This window comes from Musca vetustissima, unplaced genomic scaffold (assembly GCF_032173495.1).
Source record: "Musca vetustissima isolate MV318-11 ecotype Yass unplaced genomic scaffold, APGP_CSIRO_Mvet_v1 utg6369, whole genome shotgun sequence".
NCBI classification, from domain to species: Eukaryota; Metazoa; Arthropoda; class Insecta; order Diptera; family Muscidae; genus Musca; species Musca vetustissima.
Window position 1 is genome coordinate 125,912 of NW_026889093.1, and position 24,561 is coordinate 150,472.

General features: G+C 37.4%; 1 protein-coding gene across 1 annotated transcript; it reads left to right on the forward strand.

Annotated features, from left to right (window-relative positions):
• The first annotated feature begins 18,367 nt into the window (after positions 1-18,367).
• On the forward strand, positions 18,368-24,306 carry LOC133336837 (ras-responsive element-binding protein 1-like). The gene is made up of 2 exons (XM_061545114.1): positions 18,368-19,129; positions 19,267-24,306. The coding sequence occupies exons 1-2, from the start codon at positions 18,368-18,370 to the stop codon at positions 24,304-24,306; spliced, it is 5,802 nt and encodes a 1,933-aa protein (XP_061401098.1).
• The last annotated feature ends 255 nt before the right edge of the window (positions 24,307-24,561 follow it).

Here is a 24,561-nt window from a genome sequence, read left to right on the forward strand (position 1 = left end):
AAGTTCGCGGGTGTTGCCGAATGTATAGATTACACACACGTACATGGGCTCAATTTTAACCATTATGGGAAGCCTACAAATTTCAGTTATTATTGCTAAACATGACTAAGCAGCAACCATACTCGACATGGTCTTTCATCGCTATAAGAAAGTCTCCACCTTCAGACTATGAGCTCGATTTGCGGTATTTTTTAAATTCGTCAGAGTTGCATATGTTTAGACCCAGCTAATAACGGTTTATCCATTTTATCAATAACAAAAAATATCTGGGAAAATTTTCAATTACATTTTTATTGAACCTAAAACATGAAAAAAAAACAAGTTGATCCATTTTTATACCCTGAAAAAGTGCCTCATCGAAATATTGATTTTAGACACCCATGTTTCTTCAGACCAAATCCGTTTCAGATAATTTGGGGTCGATTTACAAATGTCCGTCCGTCTGTCTGTCTGTGCAGCTGCCTTGTGCGCGCGATAACTCGCGAAGGGAGCAACCAATTTCATCCAAACATTGCACATCGATATATTTCTTCGAAGATGGGCAATATCGGTTCATACCTTCATCTACCTCACCCACAAAATGGTAAAAATTGTGGTAAAAATTGTGCTAAAAATTAACTTCATAATACCATGCGAACGGACTATCTGATTTGAACCAAACTTTGTATAACCTATTATCGTTATTAAGCCCATATCAAGTCGAACTCGTGACCATTCTATAGAAACATAACTTCGTCCTTTGTCTAATAGAATGGGATTTTTCCAACAAAAAAGTATTAAGGCTTCCGGTTGAAAATCGTCGAAATTTAAAATAAACGATTCTCAGTGTATCCACAAACGTAAGTATAGATCCATCTTGTTTCCTTATTATAAACGAAAAAAAGCATAGATCCCTTCTGGCAGGTATGTTACAGACAACTTGAGAAGCGTGCTCCAAATTTCCAAAATACGGAATATATAGAACTATACTAAAATGGGGATCAATATTCATATTTTTGGTAGTGAGATTTGACAAAATACCATATTACAGCCAATTCGGTGAAAAAACGTGTCTATAATACCAAAAATACAAAGTATTGTAAAGTATCGTTATATGGGGGATTTATTACCCAATAGCGAATTCACTTTGAACAGGTGTCCGTTAAACTTGGACCGATACTGAAAATCAAGCGAATCAGTACCGAAACATTCTAGTAAACGTTACATCGGAATGTCATCTTATATACAAATGAATGAATGAACACTGAAGCTGGGGCATCCAAACACTTAAATTGGGTCTTTAAATGAGATCTATACCAAAGAGTAGAACTTAATTATGCTTTTCTAAGTAATGTCCCACTTATGGAAAACCCGAAATTTCAAATTGCAGCCCATTTTGATTAAACATCCGAAATGTTGCAAAGTTTCTGATATCTGAATGGGCTCTGAAGATGTTAGAATTGATATCCCTCTAATAGATTATTCTGTGCAGAAACCCTACAAAAATATCCTATTTTTATACCCTTCACCACACTGTGGTACAGGGTATTATGTCTTTGTGCATAGATTCGTAACAGCAAGAGGAAACGAGATAGAGAATATGGATAGAATCCCTTTCTGAGTTGATTTATGTATTTATTTGTCTGATTTGTCAGATAAAATTCTGTCACGTTTCCTGGAAATCGGTTCAGATTTAGATATAGCTCCCATATATATTTTCGTCCGATTTAAGGTAAATATCTTTCGATTTGCACGAAATTTGGCACAGCGCAATGAATTAGGTCTAGAATGATGTGTGCCAAGTTTCCTGAAAATCGGTTCAGATTTAGATATAGCTCCCATATATATTTTCGTCCGAGTTTACCTAAATGGTGCACTAAACTCCTTATGTTTGTCCGATTAATACGAAATTTTGCACAACGTATCAAATTGAGACTTGAATGACGTTATTGGGTTTTGTTGAAATTCATGCAGATGCAGCTTCCATATGTATTTTGAACGGGTGTCTCATTGAGATAAAATATTTAACAATGCTGCATACCAAATAGCGTGTATCAATTTTGCTATAAATCGTTTTCCATAAATTTGTCACATTGTACGCAGACGACTCTAAATCGGCCTGAATGAAATTAAATTTATCATAGGTTGCAGAAAGACATGAGTATGTTCCTTCGTGGGACCATTGACATACAATTGTAAGGATATATATGTACAATATACCCAAAGTGGTGAAGGGTATCATATAGTCTGTCCAGCCCGACTTTAATACTTTCCTTACTGGTTTTTATTTAAAAATGTTCTATATTTATATTCTATGGACTGCTCTAAAAGTGCATTTATCAGTTGAAGACCATAGCATGGATATCGAAGACCAATGATAGTGTTTCGAAATATATCTTTTTCATCGCTTACCTACGAAATTGAAATTTATCAATCGAATAACCACTATCGAAGACCTACAAATTTTGCTTCCGCTCCAATTAAATAAAATTACTAGGCTCCCTCAAATCATTGATCCCCCAGCTGCTATTTTTCGTAACTCCTGTTGAACACAAAACTTATCAGGTGCTGTTATTGTCGTTTTTGTTATTCTTCTTCCAATTTTCCATAGAATAGAGATAATTTCCCGCATATGGAACGTACCACGATTACCTGTTGGAAAACTGCCACTCGCATTACAACAAACAAACATTTTATTTAATTCGAATTCTATGATTATAGACAATGCGTCGGGAGACATGTGTCTTCTTCTCTGACTGACTACTTCAATTTTAAATTTTGTTGTTGCATCATTAATAGTGGTGTTCTTGTTGTTGGTGCTCTTCTTGCTTCGCTGTTTTTTGATGTTTTCTTTATTTTCTATTCTTACTTCATGTTTCTGTAACGATCACCACGAAGACGCGTCACAGTTGACCGATCACCTTGATCGTTTCTTTTTATTTTCCATTCTCATTTTCGTTTGGTCTTCAGCCACCAAAGACACAGTCATTTGATGATGATGGTCTTCTTCCTTATTTCCTTCCTTGTAATGGTAACATTGGCGGGTTGGTTGGATGGCTGGCTAGTAATGCTGGCAAGGTGTGTGCACCTTTACGACAATCATTTATTGTTGTTGTTGTTCTTGCTTGCCATGAATGTCTATGTCTAGCTGCATGACCTTTGTAAGTGACAATAGGAAGTTCGTAAAAAAGGGTCGTTTGGCCTTTCAGCAATGTTGTTGTCCATAAAATACAACTACACATTTTGACGCACACTCACACACACATGTAGACATTTTACTATATTGGATCACATTTACATGTCAAAGAGGAAAAAAGAACCCATCGGCCACTAATTTTATAAAAAATTAAAAAAACAAATGCAACAGACGCATAGATAGGCCGCCGAATGTCTTCTTTTCGGTAACGTCTGCTACTCCGTCTTTTCTTTTCCTTCTATTCTCGTGTTGTGTTTTTCTGTTATCACCACAACCTACCTTCTTCACTTTTATCGTCATCTGTTACAAAGGAACGATATTCAATGATGTTGGTTCCGTTTGTCCGTCCATCCGCCTGGTCGGACGCTCGTTCGTTTGTTGTGTGTGTATCAAGATGCAAATTAGTTGCACGCAGTTTCATTCGACCAAACATAGTTTCTTTCCCCTTACTGCCAGTCTCTTGGGGTTAAGATCGCCTTTAATCTATTTAATTATGCAATAGTTGTCGTGGTCGATGTTGTAGTTATTATAGAGGGTGTGCTGGTGGTTTGGAATACCCACGAAAAGGAAATCGGCAGTTGTTATGTTGGAACTTTATATCTAGATGTTTAATTAAAAGAGGGCATTCGATCAGGGATATTGATGATATGTGAGATGTTGACCGATACTGATATACATAAAATCGATAACAGGGCAAATTTCCAGAAGAAAACGAAATATCAAACTACAGATTCTCAGATTGGATAATTGGACTAGAACCTTGAACATACCGAAATCCTCAAAATACAAAAAATAGGAAAATGGATAACTTTTTGTAAGGCGATTTTACACCCAATGAGAATCCAAAATATAAAATTACCCAAAATACCTAATAATGGGAGTACCGTTATATCAGGGTTATCCCGACCGTTAAATGAGGGGGCTTTACCAAAACGTGGAATGATATTTCCTATAGTTTTGAACAAACATTGCTATTACTTAGCTGGCTCGAGACAGAACATTTGTTTCATAAGCCGATCTAAAAACCAGTAAGGAGAGTAGTAAAGTCGGACGGGGCCGACTATATGATACCCTTCACCACTATGGGTATATTAAACAGGACTATTAACATGAAATTGGATGAAATAAAATAAGTGATATTTATCTAAATGTGAATCTACCTAGATCTATCCATAAAGTATGTAAATCGACTTCAAACAAATATAAATAGGTCAACTGTTGGGCTATGTCTGTACTTCTACAAAACGCAACTACGTAATTCTATGCTCAATTTTGTAAGTTGTGCAAAATTTGATGTCAATCTGACTAACTGAGGAGTTTGATGCCCAATTTACTTGAAATCGGGCGAAAATATATATGGAAGCTCTATCCAAATATTAAGCGATTTCAAACAAACTTGTCACAGGTTAGGATATACTAATTTCAGAACGTTTTGTTCCTATCAGCCTATTGGTTCCTTGGTGCAACAATTACTTAAAATCAATGTATAATAAAAGGGAGCTATATAGAAATACGGACCGATTTTCTCGAAAATTGACAGATATCACTCTAGGCTCAATTCAGTACGTTATGCCAAATTTCGTGCAAATCGAAGGATATATAGGGACTTTGGTGCACCATTTATATGAAATCGGACGAAACTATATATGGGAGCTAAATGTAAATCAGGACCGATTTTCCCGAAACTTGGCAGACATTATTCTAGGCTTAATTCTGTACGATATGCCAAATTTCGTGCAAATCGAAAGATATATAGGGAGTTTGCGGCACCATTTACATGAAATCGGACGAAACTATATATGGAAGCTATGTCTAAATCTGGACCGATTTTCTCGAAACTTGGCAGACATCACTCTAGGTTTAATTCAGTACGTTGTGCCAAATTTCGTGCAAATCGAAAGATATATAGGGACTTTGGGGCACCATTTACATGAAATCGGACGAAACTATATATGGGAGTTATATCTAAATCTGGACCGTTTTTCACGAAACTTTGCAGACATTATTTAAGACCTAAATGATTAAGCTGTACCAAATTTCGTGCAAATCGGAAGATATATAGGGACCGTTTACATGAAATCGGTTAAATATATATATGGGAGCTATATCTAAATGTGAACCGATTTTTCCCAATTTCAATAGGGTTCGTCCTTGTACCGAATAAGTGACCTATGCCAAATTTCATCCAATTCGGATCATAAATGCGTCCTGTACTTTGTTTACAATTTAACATGGACAGACAGACAGACGGACGGACGGACATGCATAAATCGACTTAGAAAGTGATTCTATGCATATTCACAAAAGGAACCATGTGTCTATCTCGTTTCCTTTTGCCTGTTACAAACATATGCACAAAGACATAATACCCTGTACCACAGTGTGGTGAATGGTATAAAAAGATTTCCAGGCGCTTCGATTTTGCGCGCAGTTTTTCCAATTTGAAAGACCATGCTTGGTATGTCATCCTCTACTTGATCTTTCCATCTAATTCGTGGCATTCCCCTTCTGCGTGAACCATCAGTTGGCTCGCTTTTATATGCTCGTGGTTCATTCGACGCCTATATTCACCGTTGACGCAGAACGGATCGTACATCTTTCGGAGAATTTTTCTCTCAAACACTCCAAAACTTGTCTCATCTGCTTGTGCAAGTACCCATGCTTCAAATCCGTATAACAGCACGGGTAGTATTAGCGTCTTGTATAGTGTGAGTTTGGTCTGGCGAGAGGTGGCCTTGTTTCTAAATTTCCTCTCCGAATTAATTTTATTTAGCTCAAAGCTGCAGTTTTCAAGTTCCACAAAGGTGGCACACAATATTCAACCTATTATGTCGATGTCCTCGGCGTAGGCGAGTAACTTGTGTTGTTTGGTGTACAGAGTGCCGTTTCTGTTCGCCATGCCTCTCCCTGTCACCTTGTCTGAACCCTCGTTCAGTATTGAAGGGTTCCGAGAAGTCCTTTCGGACTTTAACTGCTAACGTATTAACTTTGCAGTAATGCCGAATGCAGTCATGGCTTTAAACACCTCTGAACGGATAGGACTATCGAATGCGGCTTTATAGTCGACGAATATGTGGAATGTGTCGATGTGTTTTTCGTGGGCCTTTTCCAGGACTTGGCGCATTGTGAGAATCTGGTCAATTGTGGAATTTCCAAGCCTGAATCCTCATTGGTATGGTCCAATAATGTCATTGACCATGTCATTGGCTTCTGTCGTTCTGAATCCTGTGCATCTCGATTTGCTCCCGCTCACTTTTCTCTTGTTCTTTTTCCTGAAAATACACAAATCGTGGTCCTTTATACGTTTTCTGGGGTTTGGATTTTCGAACGAAAAGTCTTTAATTTGGCATTCCTGATTCTTGGTAAATAAAAAATTTCTTTCCAGAAAATTTTGAATATAAGTCCATGTTTTTTAAATGTCTTCATATATAGGACCCGCTCAATTTCCATAAATTCCCAGTCCAATTCATTAACCAGAGTCTCTGTAAGCTGGTATTTAATTTTCTCAGACCATAAACAAGATACTCGCAAAAATTTAAAATGACATAGTTCCCCTGTGAAGGTTCCGAACTATTTTAGGTATGAACCTTATGGTGGAGGTTATACAAATTTTGGATTGAAAAACTGTCGAAAATATTTATCTGATATTAGTAAGATATATAGATGTTATGCTATTTTACGGTAATTGCCGGTGTTGAAACTCCCCATAGAGAACATAAGCGGGTGTTTTCGTCTCTTTGCCAATACTTTTATATGGATATTAATTAATTAACTCAAAGCGCGATTGATCTTTGCTCTCTTTTAACATTTTAAAGCTGACATTTATTGAATGGCCACGACTTCACTTTAAGGGTTAAAGGATTAATGTCACTAGTCATAATACACTCTGCAAATAATACAAAGGTTAAGCAGCAGCCATATCAAGGGTTGGAATAATTTTTAGGGTTAATGAGGTGAAAATGGGGTAAAACTCAACAAAAACATTATAATAAAATGAGAAAATTAATTTCAATTCAAAAAGTTAAAAGTTTAAACTGTAAATTATGAGCAAGATATACGATCTATTGAAGACTAACTTTAGAGGACGAACTTAAAAAAGGCTGGTGGAGGTTATGGTTCTTCTTTCATCATTCTCTTAATAGATCTTAGGAATTGCATCTATGCCAGGGCTGCCTACCTTTGCTCTATGTAGAGCTCGCAGTATTTAAGCTAGAGCATTGACAAGATCGCGGAATCCATTGATGTGCAATTTGGATGTGAGTGATTTAATCTTTATACGAAGTAGTTCTACAATCTGAAATCTCAAGCCAGATTGTTTTTGATTGTTTTTTCCTAGCAGTAGATCTTACGAATTACGTAAATGTTATAGCCGATAGATTGGACGACTTTTATCACCATCGAACAAGCTCCTCAGCCACTACATTGCCAGTTAATTTACTATATCCAGGAACCCAAAATCAATTAACGACTTGTCATACTTCACACAGAGTAACCTTAGAGTCATGAACCACTTTTGAATTTATCTGACGAGACTTAATTGCCTTAAGGGCAGCCTGGCTATCAACATATAGGTCCTAGGTTGTAAACAGTAAACTAGAGACACGTAATCGAACGAAAAAGTCCATTTTTGGACTTTTCGACTTTTGCCTCTGAAAGTCTATTTTTAAACTTTTATATTTTTTCCAAAAAAAGTCGCCTTTTCGACTTCAAAATGCAAAATCGACTAAAAATGTTATTTTGTATACGAATTGTTGTCAACAGATAATATAATGTTCTAGAATGTGTAATTTTTGAGCAATTTGGGATTTATGAATTACGAAATCGAATGTCGATCTTGAAATGTCGACTTTGCGATTTCCTCAAATATCAAAAGTGGACTTCGACTCTTGGTTTTCTGCCTGAAAGACGCTACACACTTCCTCAAGTTTGTATGAGTAGCTTATTTTCCATTATTTGCAGTAAACGACTGCACCTGTTCCTTCTTCCATCTTAGACCAGTCTGACATTAATAGACCACCCTAAGGTTGGGAGTCACCTGTCCAGGATTTTCTGCTTGGAATAGGTCATAGAAGACGTTATGGGGAGGTATATTATTACTACTGTGGTTATACCTATCTAAAAAGTCACGATCTCGTATCGTGATGAGGATACTAGGAAGTCCAAATTACAAGGATAACCATGTATCTCAGAATTCACTTCGTCGCCTGGACTAAAATGGCCAATGGTTAGAGATTTAGAATTGTATTCAAGGCAGCTTGTGGTGTACATCTGCGTCAGTTATCAGGAGCGGATAATTTAGTATAGCGAGAACAACCGTTGCATATAGCCAGTATACAATTTCCGGCTTTAATCCTCTCCTATTAGACATCTTTCCTATTAGACTTCTCTTTGAGAGCTCTCCCACATTCCTTTCCTAACTTAGTTTGTGGTCGAGAATTTTTCCGAGATATTTAATTTCTAGATATCACTCCATCCATGTTGGACAGGCGGGATCTTTTGAGATGTTACATTTCCTAGTGAACAGTCTGTCTTCGTGGGAATTGCCTCAAGACCATTTGCTTGGGCCCAGTTTGACAAAGTTTCTAAGGCACCCAGTATTATGTCGAATATGGTCGTTAGATATTTACCACTAATCAACAGGACTACATTATCAACATAGGCTACAAGGTAATAGACTAATATCCACAGCCCCCATACAAAGTCACGTATTATTTTCGGCATGTTGAAAGTCCTAGTTCAATTTTACTACTACCTCAGTACCTCCCGAAAATAATTTACCATTCCATAGCCCCAAATAAAAAAATCTGGATCGATTTCACTGTGGACGAAATCGAGGCCATGCTATGGGAGTGGAAAATTCCTATTGGGAATGAAGAACCTGGGTAAGTATATGAATATCTCAGAAGGATAAAATCGCCATAGGTCAAAGTTCGGGCCATATGCCCGATCATTTTATACAAAATACATCACAAAAATGAAAAAAGATCCGGGTTTCGCAATTTTTGAACCAGATATTCAGGCAATAAAAACGATTTCAATGCCTTATATGCATATCATTAGAAACAAACGTGCTCAATTTATTTATTAAAACGATCAAATAATCATATGAGCAACATTTTTGTAAAGTATTGCGAGAATAAAAAAAAACGCATCTTGTGATAATTTGAGACCGGTACAATAAATTAAGCACGAAAAGGACACTCAAAGAATCGGGATAGAATGACGAAAAATTCTGCCAAAAAATCACTATTCGATTTTACTGAAAATGTAAAAAGATGTGAATATATTTCTTCAAGTATCTTGTCGCATAGTGTTTTAGGTATTTTAAATATCTACCTCATGATGGAGAGTATAAAAAATCCGAGCTGGTTCATGGTTCATTATATGTATATATGATTAGTGACAAACCACCCATATAGGAATCACATAAGACATTTGAATGTTTCAAATGTTATTCTATTTCCAGAGGATATGGGAAAGTCCTCCTGTATTTTACATCGGAGCTCTAAACATCATAATTGGTTGCATCATATTTATCTTCGATCGGCTTTATGGCATTTTTCAGAATTATGACTGTAATTTTTCTAGATCCGTGCTTCGGCAGTTCTTGCACTATCTTCCACCATTGCGACTGTAGATATCCAATTCAAGGTATTTGCGAAAGATTCCCAAACCATAATATTGGAATTGCCTAAAAAATGCATATTCCAATTTTATAAGCATTATTTCTATTCAATGCTCATTGATGGTAATCTTGGTAATCTTCTTTAACTTGTAAAGTAACGGCTAAATTTCGAAAAAAAACAGGTCTTCAATTCGAATACTAATTGATATGCTACTGATGTAATGTCTGGGCTCTTCCCTCATAATATTTATGTGTGTGTATGTACGTTTGTGGATTCCTTAAGTTTTTTTGTTTTGTTTTATAAGAAACGGAAGTGTAACCTTTATGACCTTATCCCAAAATCTCCCAATACTTTTTATTATGTGATGATGATAATAATTTCGCTGTATACTAGGTGTATTTGTGTGTGTTTGTGTTTGTATAAAAAGCTAGTTGAAATTATTTAATTAGGCCACACACATCTAAATGAGAAGAAAGACATATGAATACACGTGTGTAGAAGTAGTGGAAGTTCTGTTGAGTTTATGTATATTAATATTTGTCTAACATATTATAAACAACTTCAGATCCCCTAAGAAGAAACTTCAGATCTAATGGACCCATAGTCTGGGTCCGGGAAAAAATGGTTTTGAATAAATTATATTATACCCAGCTAATAAGAACAAAGAGGAATTCGCGTTTTGTCTCTTAAACATATAAACGCTTAGTCTCTTAAACATGTTCAATAATAACTGAAAATTAATTTTTATTTTCCAAAAAAAAAAAGAAAAACAATGGACCTTATCTGAAATCCTTCTATATCTCAAAATGTGTATTTATATATAGTTTAAAATTTGCTTTTACAGGCACAAACTAAATGTATTTATATAGGCTCATATTTATATACATGTGTGTATGAATTTTACAAACTCGAAAAGATCTTGATTATTTATCAATTATTTTAATTAAAAAAGAAGACCCCTATATGCAGAACATAGGCTACATTTTTGTATAGCACAAAAGTGAGGGAGGATTATCCCCACTTTCAACCAAGTATCCCATGGATACCTTTAAAAAACAATAAAAAGAAACCATGAGATACATACTAAAAAAGAGATACAAACAACAACAATTTCTACACATTTATCTCCAGGTGTAATAGAACCACACATTCTCTCTCTCCCATTTTCTCTTTACATTTTTGTCGTTATTTTTTACTCTAACAGAATAATAAAATCCACTTCTTGGAGATACTTGAAAACATTTTATGGATTTTACTTCTTCTTACAAAACATGATACTAATTCTGGGTTGGTGCTGGCAGTCCAGCCAATTTTTCCCCACCTCTCGCTGCTGAAGAAGAACACAGAGCAGCAACAACAAATACCTCTTAATACAAAAATCTTGTTTGGGGAGAAATCAAGAAGAAGAAGACGAAAAAATGGGGACATAACTGCTGAAGCAGCAGCAGCAGCTACTAGTATCAATAGCAGCAACAACAACAACTAAAATATACAAATCACCGTTCCTCTTCATTGGCTAAACAACTTTTTTGTGTAGATTGTTGTAACAACAAAATCAACCAGCTAGCTACACTCATAAAGAAGACGAACAACAACAAAAACAACACCAACCAGTCTTTGCTAGAGATTTGTATTAATCTCTTCAAGTGGTTCAACCTACAAGCCAGCCAGTCCGACCGCCAGCCAATGCTGCTATTTCTTCTCTCCTCTTATTTGTTTGCTGTTGCTGCTGCAGAGCTGCATATGTATATAAATACATATGTACTATGTTAGTTTTTGTTGTTGTTGGTGCTGCTGTTGTTTTCCCCCATTTATTTGTAAAATGAATAATCAATAGGGGGAAAATCCAATGCCATGCCTGCCCGCCATCACATCGAAAAGATAAGAGTCAACCAAAACTGGTTTTCTAATGGGAGATGTGTGTGTGTGTGTGGAGCACCTTCTCTCATTTGCTCCAACGTCTTAGAATCTGTAGAAGGTTGGTTTTGTTATGTACATACATATGTTTATATCCTCGACCATGAGATGGAAAATATACCATAATGTGTGTTTCCTTTACGTGTACTCCGAAGTACGAGGGCTGCTATAATATACTCAAATCAAATAGATTTGGGTAGATATAAGCATTCGGACATTACATGAAATATTGACTTGACTTGAAATATTAATTCTTTCATGTCTTGAAATCTCTCGTCTGAGTCTCTCCGGTATTTATGTCAAGTCTCTGCGGTTCCCCCATTTATGTTTGGAAGTATCATTTGTCATTCCGTTACCACATCGATCCATTTCTTGACATATACCCCCTTTAAAGATCAGGGCCTATTTATACCCTAAGGTGGAGTGCATATTAAATTTGTCATTCCGTTTGCAACACCTCTAAATATTCACCGGAGATCTTCTGGGCGATCTTACGACTGCTAACATGCCGGTCAACTTCTATCATTCGATTTCGATTTTATCGAGCTTCCCAACCAAGCTACCGAAATTTCTGGCGAGTCACTGTAGATGTGTGTGGCCTAGCGTTGTCCTGGAGGAACACAACACCTCTCCTGTTGGCCAATTCTGGCCGTTTCTGGTCAATTGTAAATGGTTTAAAACAGTTTTATAAGTTTTCTCCTAGGAGCCTCTAATAATTTTACATATTTGCAATGCTATCCTCTTTTTTTGGATTTTCTAACCTATATGTCCGTAATTTTCGGTTTCGGTAACGATAACATACCTCTTGTCAAAAAATGTTCAAAGTGGATCCATAATTTGCCATAGACCTCATATATACTTTCCGATTCCGATACTTTCACAATTAAGTACTTGAACGACCGTAGGCCTATTTTCCAACCAAAATGGCTATAATTTGTGTTTTTGGGGCTTTCCGCAAACATATAAAGGCACAGTTACATGTTTGCCGGTATGTTTGTATTTTCTATATGCCTCCTCACAAAGAACATTCGATATACGTATATACGATGTTCCTGAAGGCCCTAGACACATTTCCTATCCATAAGTTAGAGTTTCAGTTCCCCAGAGGAGAAAACACATCCGTGCGGAGATTGTTAAAAAACGGTTCAATAGTTTCGACTAAAAATATAGGGAATTGCAATTTCTGGCACGATTTTTGCTTGTTTGGCTTTATGTTAGCTGTTCATGAGCTTATATTTTTAATGTCGATTCATTTTAAGATCCTTGACTAACCTCTTGAATATGTCCTTGCTGGATTTTGTTTTATTCATGTATAACCTGCCTTGAAATCTATGATCCGCCGGTGTGCGCTAGAGAACTACAAATTCCAACACCTCCAAAATCAAACACCTTTTAATCCACCATTCTGAAAGCTACGAAACGCCAACCCCACTCATTTCGAGTATAAAACTAGACAGATCGGTTGACTTACATTGTTTTTTATATATTAACCATAACTTCGAGACCGACATATGGTACTTCTTGGTTAATTCGCAGAATTCGTATACTAATTGTTGAATTTGATATCTGAAAGGAAAACTCAGCTCCTTAATTCTTCAATTATGTTTACTTCGACGACTCTTTCACCTTTGACATCAAACTCTATGTGAAGGTCAAAATTTACCTCCGTTAGATGTATGGAGGTTGAAAGGTAGATATGATCAGTAGCAGAGTAAGGTATCATATGGTTGATCTTGTCCGACTTTCTATGCATTATTCGTTATTTGTTTCAAGTACTCAGAAGGTCCTAATGGCGAGGAGAGCAAACTTTAAGAATGAGAATCTTTTTTCCGATCCGAGTCTTACTGCTCCAAATGCTAAATAATTTTGTAAAACATATCCTCCTTCTATCACGAATCCTTGCGCCTTTTCGCCCTTGTTTTTGAACCAACCCAACAAGATCAGATTTTTGGACCTCAGCATATTCTACAAAAATGTCGCTCATGATTTTTTATTTAGAGGCCTCAAAAACAAAAAACCGCTATTCGTATGTTTTCAACGTCCTCTTGCATTTTTATCCAATTCATGCTTTTTAAAATATACAAATAAATTTCGTATATAAATAACTATAAAAATCTAATTAAAAAGTTTGTTTCCGATCACCCGAAAAATTGAAAAAAAATAATCTTAAAAATTTGAATCCATCTCTGTAAGACATGGTGCAATTCTCTGGACGGTGGATCCTCGAAAACATTATATCTTGTCACATATTGCAATCAAAAAATGTATATAAAACCCCTCTGACGTACTGGTCTAAGCTGTAATTATGTTCATATGTATGTATATACATACATGTTTGTATGCATGTGTTTGTCATTTAAAGGCAATAAGAAAAATCCATTAGATACGCATTTACAGACATGCGTATGAAGATGAGGTTTTTTTCTGTAATGATGATGACGTCGACGTCGTCATTGCTGCTGCTACAGCGACTACTACTGCTGCTGGTGTTGATGATGGTTATGGCAGGAACAAAAAACGCATGCACACACACATACAAACCCTCTAACTTCCTTTCAATAACAACAGCATTTCTCCATGAGATGGTATTTCTTGAGAAAGAATTAAGTGAAAACAACAACTACAAAAAGCAGCAGAGGAACAAAAGTATCTATCAGATACATTTCCTTTTTTCTCGTGAAACCAACCACCGTTTTGCACCAACCGACCAACGAACCAACACACACTCACAACATCTCATTTACCGTTCGTTGTGGTTGTGAGCGATGTTAAACTGCTCTGTGGGGCTCTTACTCTCTTTGTTTTATTTTGTTTTGGTTTTCTGTTATCATCTTCTGGGCTGATGTGCTTGGCCGTCGTGCGAGTGTGTGAGTGTGTGCATTCGTGGATTAATGGTGGTGGTATTGTGTGGTTCGTGTGCTTGCTTGCTCTGTCACTCATTTGTTGTATGGTGAGCACCAACAAAACACCCAATCATTTGTGACTGTCCTCTTCAGAGATAATATTGGTTGTTTTTGTTGTTGCTGCTGCTGATAGTCTCTTCATCTGTTCTTGAGGATGTGTGCTGTTGATTGTGTGCATTTTGGTGTTATTGTTGTTGTTGTTGCTGCTGCTGTTTGTGAGGTGATAAAGGTGCTGCTGCCGCTGCCACTGCACCAACGGCAGAGGGATTAAATTCAAAGATTGCGTGTGTGGGAAAATATTTCTTTAAATACAACTCCATATCAGCAGACCAAACTCAGTCGAGTTTCATCTGCCAAACACTAAAGGATAACTCAAAAAACAAAAACTAAACCAAAAACAAATTAAGAACACAAAACTGAAACTGTTTATAAAACAGCAAAGAAAAACAAAAATAAATTAATTTTATTTATAAGACAAAAATATATAGTGTTTTATTCTATATATAAATTACTTCGTTAAGTTTAAGTTTTAAGAAGATAAACAAAAAAATATTTAAATTACTCCCAAAAAACATATAACGAAAGAAAAAAATACTCTCTCTCAAGAAACGGAAATTAAAATTTCGGGAGCCAAGCAGCAGCAGAAACACCTCTTAAAATCCCCCAAAATAAAAAAACAATAAGAATTATACATCGTCGTGTAACGGATACGTTGTTCAACAACTCATTTAGTGCTGAGAGCAGATTCATTTCAACTAACTACCACAACCACCACAAACAGCAACAGCAAACGTCGTTGCCACCATCCGCCGCAGCCAAACCGTAACCTAAGTTCAGTTTGGATTTTAACAAGACCAATCATTAAGTGTGTGCTCGCGTACGGAGATACATCAAATAAACGGAAGAAAAAATATATCCGCAGCACGAAACTAAGAAAGAAAACGCTTCACACAAACTTAAAGAAAAAATTAACTTGAAAAGAAAAAAATAAAATAATTAAAGAGCATCATTTGAAAGAAAAAAGAAATAAGAGCTCAAGAAAATAATTTAAAATAAATATTGCTCACAAATATAAATAAAGAAAAATAAAAACAAATAATGGTGCAATAGTTATTAAGTGAAAATACAATACCAAGAAATATTACAAAAAAAAATATTTTAAAAAATAAATTGAAATTTCTATGGTGCATTGAAGTAAAAAAATAAATTCAAAACACTACCTCACCACAAATGCCGTAATTAAATTTTGAAAACAAATTGAGTGAAAATTTTATTTTCTAAACAAAAAATAAACAATAATGTTGACACAACAAAAATCAACAAAAAGCTAAATTTTTTGGATAATTTGAAACAAAATTCAATAAAAATTTTATTTTGTGACAAAACGAAAAAATAAAATTAAACGGATTACCAAAAAATATATATTGGAAAAGGTAAATAAAGAATTGAAATGTTTTTAAACAAAACAATGAAAAAAAAACAATTGTTAAAATAAGATAACTTTGTGTTGAACAAATAAAAAGTGTTTGAAATAAAAAATTTTGCTGGTGGTCTACCAACTCACTTTATTATTGGATTTATTATTGACATTTTTTATATAAAACTTTTGGGTAAGCAAGTTTTTTCCTGTTTTTTATATTAGATGGCAAAGCTTAGGATCACTTTTTTCTAAAACAAAATGCCGTTGGCATTAAAAAATTAAAAGAATAGAAAAAATTTAAAAAATTGTTTTTTTTTTTTTTAAATTTGGTGATGAAAACAAAAAACACGGAAAATATTTCTGATGATTTTAATTTGTTGGAAAAACATTTTTTCCGTTCAAAAAATATATTTTACTAAAAATTAATTTTATAATTAATTATAAGTAAAAATAATAAAAAAAAAATTTAAATATACACAGCGTAACATTTTAGCTTTGTATTAAAATTATATTACATACCAAAATTGTTCGCTGTGGAAATTTTAATTTTATTTTTCTATTTTTTTTACAAATATATTTTCTTGCAAGAAAATACATTTAAAATTCTGCTTCGTATTAAAAGTAATGGAATATAATTTTAGCATAATAACCAATAGCTTACAGATCGATTTGAAATAATTTCGATAAAAATAAATATTTCCAATGAATCGTTCCCAAATAAAATTTGTTCAAAAAATTTTATATTTTTAAAATTTAAATTTTGTTAATTAAATAAATCATTCGCAATTAAATTGTTTAAAAATATATATTTTTTTTAAATCACTTTTAAAATAAAGTTTTTCTTTAATTATTAATTTAGAATTTACTACAAAATACTACCGTAAAAATAATATCATTATTTTATTTATTTATTTATTTTTTTTTAAATTGTGAAAATCAGCAGAGAATTTTATTTAAAACATAGTTGTATGTAGAATTTCAAAACAAAAAAAAATTTCATAAAAAAAAAATTCTGTAAGAATTGTAAAAATTGAAAACGAAAAAAATTAATAATCTTAATTTGTATAAAGTGTAAAAATCGTAAAAAAATAATATGACCTAAATGGAAATATTTTTTTTTTCTTAATTCAAAATTTGTTCAAAAATTCAAAAACTAATTTTTTGCTCCTTAAAAGTAATTAAGCTTTTTAAGTTTTTTTTATTTGTCACCAAATGTTTCCCTTAAACAATTATTTACATATTTCTTATGTAAAACATTACTTAATATTAAATTTCAATATTTTATCCTAACACTTTACATTCTCAGCTTTTCAAATCTGTTTTAATTTTCCAAATCGATTAAGAATTGTAAAAGTTACAGTAGTTTTTCCAAATAAGTCAAAATATCTATTGCTCTCGCTCACTCCTCACCTCACATCCGACATAACGGATTTTACCAATCAGACACCAATTGAAATGCCGACGGAAGTTGAATTACAACAATACGAGGAGCAACCTAACGGAATATCTCAAGGCAATGCACAACAGCAACATCAATGCAAACCACAATCAAATGTCTTTCTTATCTCTCGGCCTGACTCTCGCCCTCGCTCTCTCTCTATTTAATCTAATCTCTTTCCTATTTCCAAATGGGAAAATTATTAATGGTCAGGAAGATAGTGAGAGAGCGCGATATATTTTAGGGAGTAGAAATTATGGCGATGCCTATTTGAAATAGATTTACCTGGCCACTCAATTCATATTGGATTTTTTTTGTGATTTGTTTTCTTATCGGATTTTTTTCAAATTTCTAAGACCAAGGCAAATGTGTTGTTTTTTTTTTTCTTCTTTCTAAATGATGAGTACCTACCTCCCAATGTGATTCATGCAGTATCAACCAGTTATTGATAACCTGCCGAAAAAAAGTGAAAAAATCCCTTAGTAATGATTAATGACAAATATATAGAGTAAATAAAAAGCAACAACAAGACAAGAAATACATTTTTGTGTTGAGAAATATACTATATCAAATTAAGGCAGGGCAATATTTATCTGAAATATGGCGGATGTTGTATAACGGGGATACATATTTAAATACTAGATGATTTTATGGGGTATTTTTCTCCACATCTACTTTGCCATTGAAAAAAAAAATAGGAAAAAACTTTAAACCCAAAAAAAATCAAATCATCGTGAAAATAAAATCTTCGACATAAATTTCAAAATTTTAAATTATTTTTCATTTTATTTTCAGATCAACAACGAACGACTCTTGGGAAATTTGGAAAAAAAAAGTTCAAATTAAATTTTAATTTTCCCCACTTTTCAAATCAACGCAAATAAAAAAATGTTGGCCACACACCACAATACCAGCTCCTCGGCTGAAACCACCTCCGCCGCTCATCCTGCATCAATTAAAATGGAAAGACGTGATTCCGCCACCTCAGAATCATCGTTGGAACATTTAGATTTGGGTCGCACACCAAAGAAACTACAAACTGGCACCTCAACACCATTGGTGGCCAACGACAAAACCATGTTGACATCTGGCGATGCCTCCTCGGCTGCCATCGCCGCCGCCACAAATACCCAAAGATATTTACAAAGTAAAATGCAAGATTCCGATGAGGCCAACGATTACGATGATGAGGAATCGGCCGATGAGAAACCACAACGCCAACATACTACACATCATAAACGTCGCCTGACATCGCGCAATCTTTTGGATAAACGCACTTCGGTTCACATTGAATACAATGCCGATAATCCAAATTCGTTGCGTAAGAAATTCCGTTTCAATCACAGTTCGATTGATCACAGCAATGAATCGGGTTTCGTTGATGCCAGCAGCAGTCAGCTGATGAACAGTAGCTCGGCAACGGGTAATGGCAACAAATCAAATAGTTCATCGGCAGCCTCGACGCCACCCCATCAACAGAGCACAGGGGGAAATTCAAGTGCCGATTCGGCACCCGGTGAAGATATGAAATATGTCTGCCCCATTTGTGACGTGGTCTCAGCCACACCACATCAATTTACCAATCACATACGCTGTCACAACTACACCTCAGGGAATACGGAAAACTTCACCTGCCGTATTTGCTCAAAGGTGAGTAGTGAATATCAATGTTTTTTTTTTTAATTAAATTTTGTAAAATTTTTATTTTTTGCATTTAAAAATGTTGTCCTCCTTGAAATTTTCTAATGTTTTTCAAATTTTCCTTTCTCCTTCCGTTCCTCTTCTAGGTCCTCTCATCTGCCTCATCATTGGATCGTCACGTTTTGGTGCACACCGGCGAACGACCATTCAATTGTAAATATTGTCATCTCACTTTTACCACCAACGGCAACATGCATCGCCACATGCGCACTCACAAACAGCATCAGCACACCCATCATCGACGCAACTCGAATGGAACAAAGTTCAACTCCAAGTCGGCGGCAACATCGAACAGCAACACAACCGCTCCAGCTAATGCCACAACTCCATTAAGCAATGGACAATTAAATGAAGGCGTTAAATTATCAACAGCTTTGGCAATGGCAACAGCGTCAAATGCCGTCGCTTCAGCTGCCACAACAACAACTACAACAACAACACCAGCCACAACACACGATAATCATAATCATCACATCGAGACAGGTGCTAATGACAAGCGATTAAATGGTAACGCCGAAACATCAGCCATAGAAAGTTATGAAAGTGATGGCGGCTGTTCCACAGATACATCCACGGGTCACCAGCACAACAACAATAACAACAACAATGACTTGAAAATTAACAATAACAACTATAAACGTAAGCTAAGTAATGATAATGATGAACATGATCTCGAACAACAGCAGCAACAAAAACCCCCAACTCCTGAAGAACTATTAAAGCAGCATTTAAAAGCTTTGGCCAACGCCGCCTGCCCTCCCAGCTCACAAACAAATGGTGAAAAATCATCAACCCCAAACCACAACAACAATGAATCTGTAATGTGTCCCATTTGTAATGATGATGAATTCACCAGTGTCACCGCCCTCGATCAACACATGGATGCCAAACATCCCGAAATACCAGCAAAATGTACAAATTGTGAGGTTATCTTCAGGACTCATCACCAGCTCAGCATGCACCCCTGCACTGCTGACATTAAATCCGAGCGTAGAGAACATTTTACACCTCGATCACACCGTTCAAGGGAAAATTCTCTCGACAATTGCCCACAAGAGGAATCACACGCAGAAGAACATCACGATCACGCCACTGAGGAACAACAACGCCGTCGTGAGGAGCTCTTCCGCCACTTGCAACTGAAAAATATGATGGCCCAAGCCAATGCTTCCTCACCTTCCTCCCATCACAACATTGAATTAACCGAAGATGATATTAAATCGGAACCCTCGGCGGGTCATGATTCCAAAGATTTGGCTGATATTCAATCGATTTTGAATATGACCTCATCATCGAATACCTCTAATTTCCTCAAGAACTTTGAACAATCGGTGAACACCCCCTCCTCTCAGTTCAGCTATGATCGTGACGAGGAAGAGGCCCAAGATGTTTTCACAGCCGAATTCCGTAAAATGAAACTGCGCGGCGAATTCCCCTGCAAACTGTGCACAGCAGTATTCCCCAACTTGCGTGCCCTGAAGGGTCACAATCGCGTCCATTTGAGTGAAGTTGGCCCCGCGGGTCCATTCCGTTGCAACATGTGCCCCTACTCCATCTGCGACAAGGCCGCCCTGGTACGTCACATGCGTACCCACAATGGCGATCGGCCCTATGAATGTGCCGTCTGCAATTACGCCTTCACCACAAAGGCTAATTGCGAACGCCACTTACGCAACCGTCATGCCAAGACCACACGCGAGGATGTCAAACGTGCCATTATCTATCATCCCTCGGAGGATTCCAGCTGTGATGATCCCAACAAGAAACAACATCTCTTCTCTTCGCCTGAAATTGATGATGACAGCGAATACTACCATCATCAGCCCCATCCCAAGGATCGTTCCACTCCCGTTTCACATCTCAAGGAGATGTTGACTCAGGGTGTTGGAGAACACAATTCTGGAAAGCCTGTCAAGATCCAAGTGAAAAATCTAAATGAACTATTGGACAAATCCTCAGCCTCTTCGGCTTATGGCGATAGCTACAATGACAAGCGTCCAGTGGACATTACCACTGCATCACCATCAGCAGCACCCCTTGATATGAGCATGGATGTTTTGGATTTGAGCAAGAAACCCAATAACACACAAACAAACGCACAAAATCCCCCCGAACCAAAGGTGGCCCTGGATGCCCCCTTGCCTTTGCTACAAAAAGATGATGCAATTCCATCGGTGTTGCCCACCACAGCTGCCACCAATGACGATGTCGCCAACAAGGCGGCCGATTTGACATCGTTGGAAAAACAACAACAATTCCTGATGGGCCATCAACCATGGCTCAATGATCCTGCTCAATATCTACAGCAATTGTATCGCATTCAATTGTTGTTCCCTCAACTCAATCCCTTCCTGATGCCCAACTCACCGTTCATGCCAAATAATTTGGATTTCCAAAAATTGGCTCCCTTCTTTAGGACCATGTTGGGCGCCACTGGTGCTGCTCCTGCCATGCCAACACCAGCTGATTTAGAAAAAATCATGAACCCATCAGCAGCCTCTATGGCTGCAATGCCACCAATCAGCCCAATGATGTCGGAGAAATCCAACACAGCTCCAATGCCGTCACCCAAGCCTGCTGGTCTGCTCTCGCCCAATCCCAGTCACTTGAATATTCCCCGTCATGTTGTAAATCCCTCCTCAATGGCTGGCGGTCAAGTTCCTCACTTGCCACCCACCATGTTGTCAAATGGTCCCGTTAAAATGGTGCTCAAGAATGGTGTCTTCATGCCAAAACAAAAGCAGCGCCGTTATCGCACCGAACGTCCCTTCGCCTGTGAACACTGCTCGGCCCGTTTCACCTTGCGCTCGAATATGGAACGTCACGTGAAGCAACAACATCCTCAATACTATGCTCAACGTCAACGTAGCGGTCATCATGTTATGCGTGGACGCGGTGCCAGCAGTGCTGCCAATATGAATGGCATTACCCATCTGCAGGCGGCAGTAGCCGCCCAGGCCCACTACGGTTCCAGTAGCAACAATCATTCACCCATTTCCGATCAAGTCAAATATGCCATTTTGGCTCAGCAGTTGAAGGCCCGCAAGGATCCTGATTTGTTGCAGCAAGCCTTGGTCCATGGCTCCAATAGTGTTGCCAATTCGAATATGTTTTTGGGAGGCCTTAATGGTAATGGTGTTGCCAGTGGATTTCCCCACTATGGATCCTCTTCTGCCCAACAACAACAACAACAACATCTGAGTCAAAGTGGTACACCTAATGGTTCAATGGAAGATGATGAACCCAAACTGGTGATTGATGAGGATGAAGATGACGAAGACGATGGTGATGATGTCGAAGAGATCCATGATGATCAGGATTATGACTACGATCACAATGATATACAATTAATGGAAAAAGATCATGGTGTGGATTATGATGAGGAGGAGGAGCAGGACGATCATGTCGCCGTTGAGGAAAATCAATTACCCACCACTGTGGAGGAGGTCAAACTTAAAAATGAGACGAGTGAGGAACCCAAAGAGGCAGCAAAGAAAGTGGCTGAATCTATTTTGGAACAGGCCATCAAGGCTGCACCAAAACCCTCAACAGAAATGGTGCCAAACAGCAGTACCCTGAAGTCGATGATTGCTCAAGCCCCTGCTGTGGGTAAATCACTTAAAGATGTGGCCAGTTCTGCCTTCAAAGATGAATCTCAGGATTTGGTACCAGTGGCAAAGTTGGTGGACAATGCCACCAGTAATTCGGTCTCGTTTAACAACTATTTCCGTCCCGGAGATGCTGCCAACCACATGGATCAAAGTGATGAAGAAGGTTTGGTGGCCTCAGGCAGTGCCAGTGAAAGCAACAATTCCGGTGCTGAAGATGCTGCCAGTGGTGTTCCCACTAAGAAGAAGTCAGCCTACAGTTTGGCGCCCAATCGTGTATCGTGTCCCTATTGTCAACGCATGTTCCCATGGTCTAGTTCTCTGAGACGTCACATCTTGACGCACACTGGCCAGAAACCCTTCAAATGCTCGCATTGCCCACTGCTCTTTACCACCAAAAGTAACTGTGATCGCCATTTGTTGCGTAAGCATGGTAATGTAGAATCGGCCGTTTCCGTCTATGTTCCCGATGAGGATGTCAATGAACCCATTCCATTGCCCAAATCTGTCGAGGAAATTGAACGCCAGCAAAGAGAACGTGAAGAGGAGGAAAAACGTCGTTTGGCTGAGGAAAAGGAGCGCGAACAAAAGGAAAAGGAATTACGCGAAAAGGAACAACAATTGGAACACGAGCGTCAACAACAACGCCAGGCGTTATTGAAGCAGTTGGCAGCTGTACAGCAGTATAATCAATTTCAATTGAAATCGGAAACCTCCTCCTCCGCCACTGTGGGTATCTCCTCTTCCGAGTTGCCCTACAAATGTCATTTGTGTGAGAGTTCCTTTGCCGAGCGGAATCAATGTCTGGAACACATCAAATGTTATCACTTGCAAGAATACGAGTTGCTGTTGTCCAAAGGAGCCATCGACAATGAGTCGGAGGCAGCAGCTCAGATTCAATCGAACGAAGAGGAAGAACGCCAGCGAGCCAATGAAGAGGCCAACAAGGGTGGCAAATATCCCGATTACAGTAACCGCAAAGTGATTTGTGCTTTCTGCATGCGTCGTTTCTGGTCCACTGAAGATTTGCGCCGTCATATGCGCACCCATTCCGGCGAGCGGCCATTCCAATGTGAAATCTGCCTACGCAAGTTTACGCTGAAGCATAGCATGTTGCGTCACATGAAGAAGCATAATGGTGGCATGAGCATGAATGGTTCTCATCATGGTATGGATGGTTTGACTAATGGCAATAGCTGTTCCGACTATTCGGATGATGAACAGACTAGTGGACCACCAGCAGCACCACCTGCCGCCATGACAAATGCCAATATCAACGCTTTGTTTATGGGTTCCATGAATTCCAAAATTCAGGAATTGCTCAGCAAAGCCAGTGATTGGGGCAGCAACAATGGTTCGGTGCTGAGGGAACGCAAACAAAATATGGCCGATGATAACGGTATGCAGCCTCAATCGGATTTAATTGGAAATCTTTTGGGTATCAGTGATCAGGGTATTTTGAATAAATTAATGTCATCACCGGATGAGGCAGCCAAGCTGTTGGGAGTTGAAAAATAAATGGGGAGTGGCAAAATGTGACCCTTGGTAACAAAGGGGTGTCGCGCTCACTCTCGGATTTTTTACTCTCTCACGTTTAGAAAACAATGTTCTCTAGTCATTTGTGACAACAAGTTCTCTTTTTATGTGGATTTGCACATTTACACTCTCTTGCGGGTATTTATCTCTCTTGCTCACTCTCTGGGTTTGAACTGAGTTCCGGGAAACTCGGGTAGGGGAAGCCCCGCATACATCCTTAAAACTAAAAAACTTTAA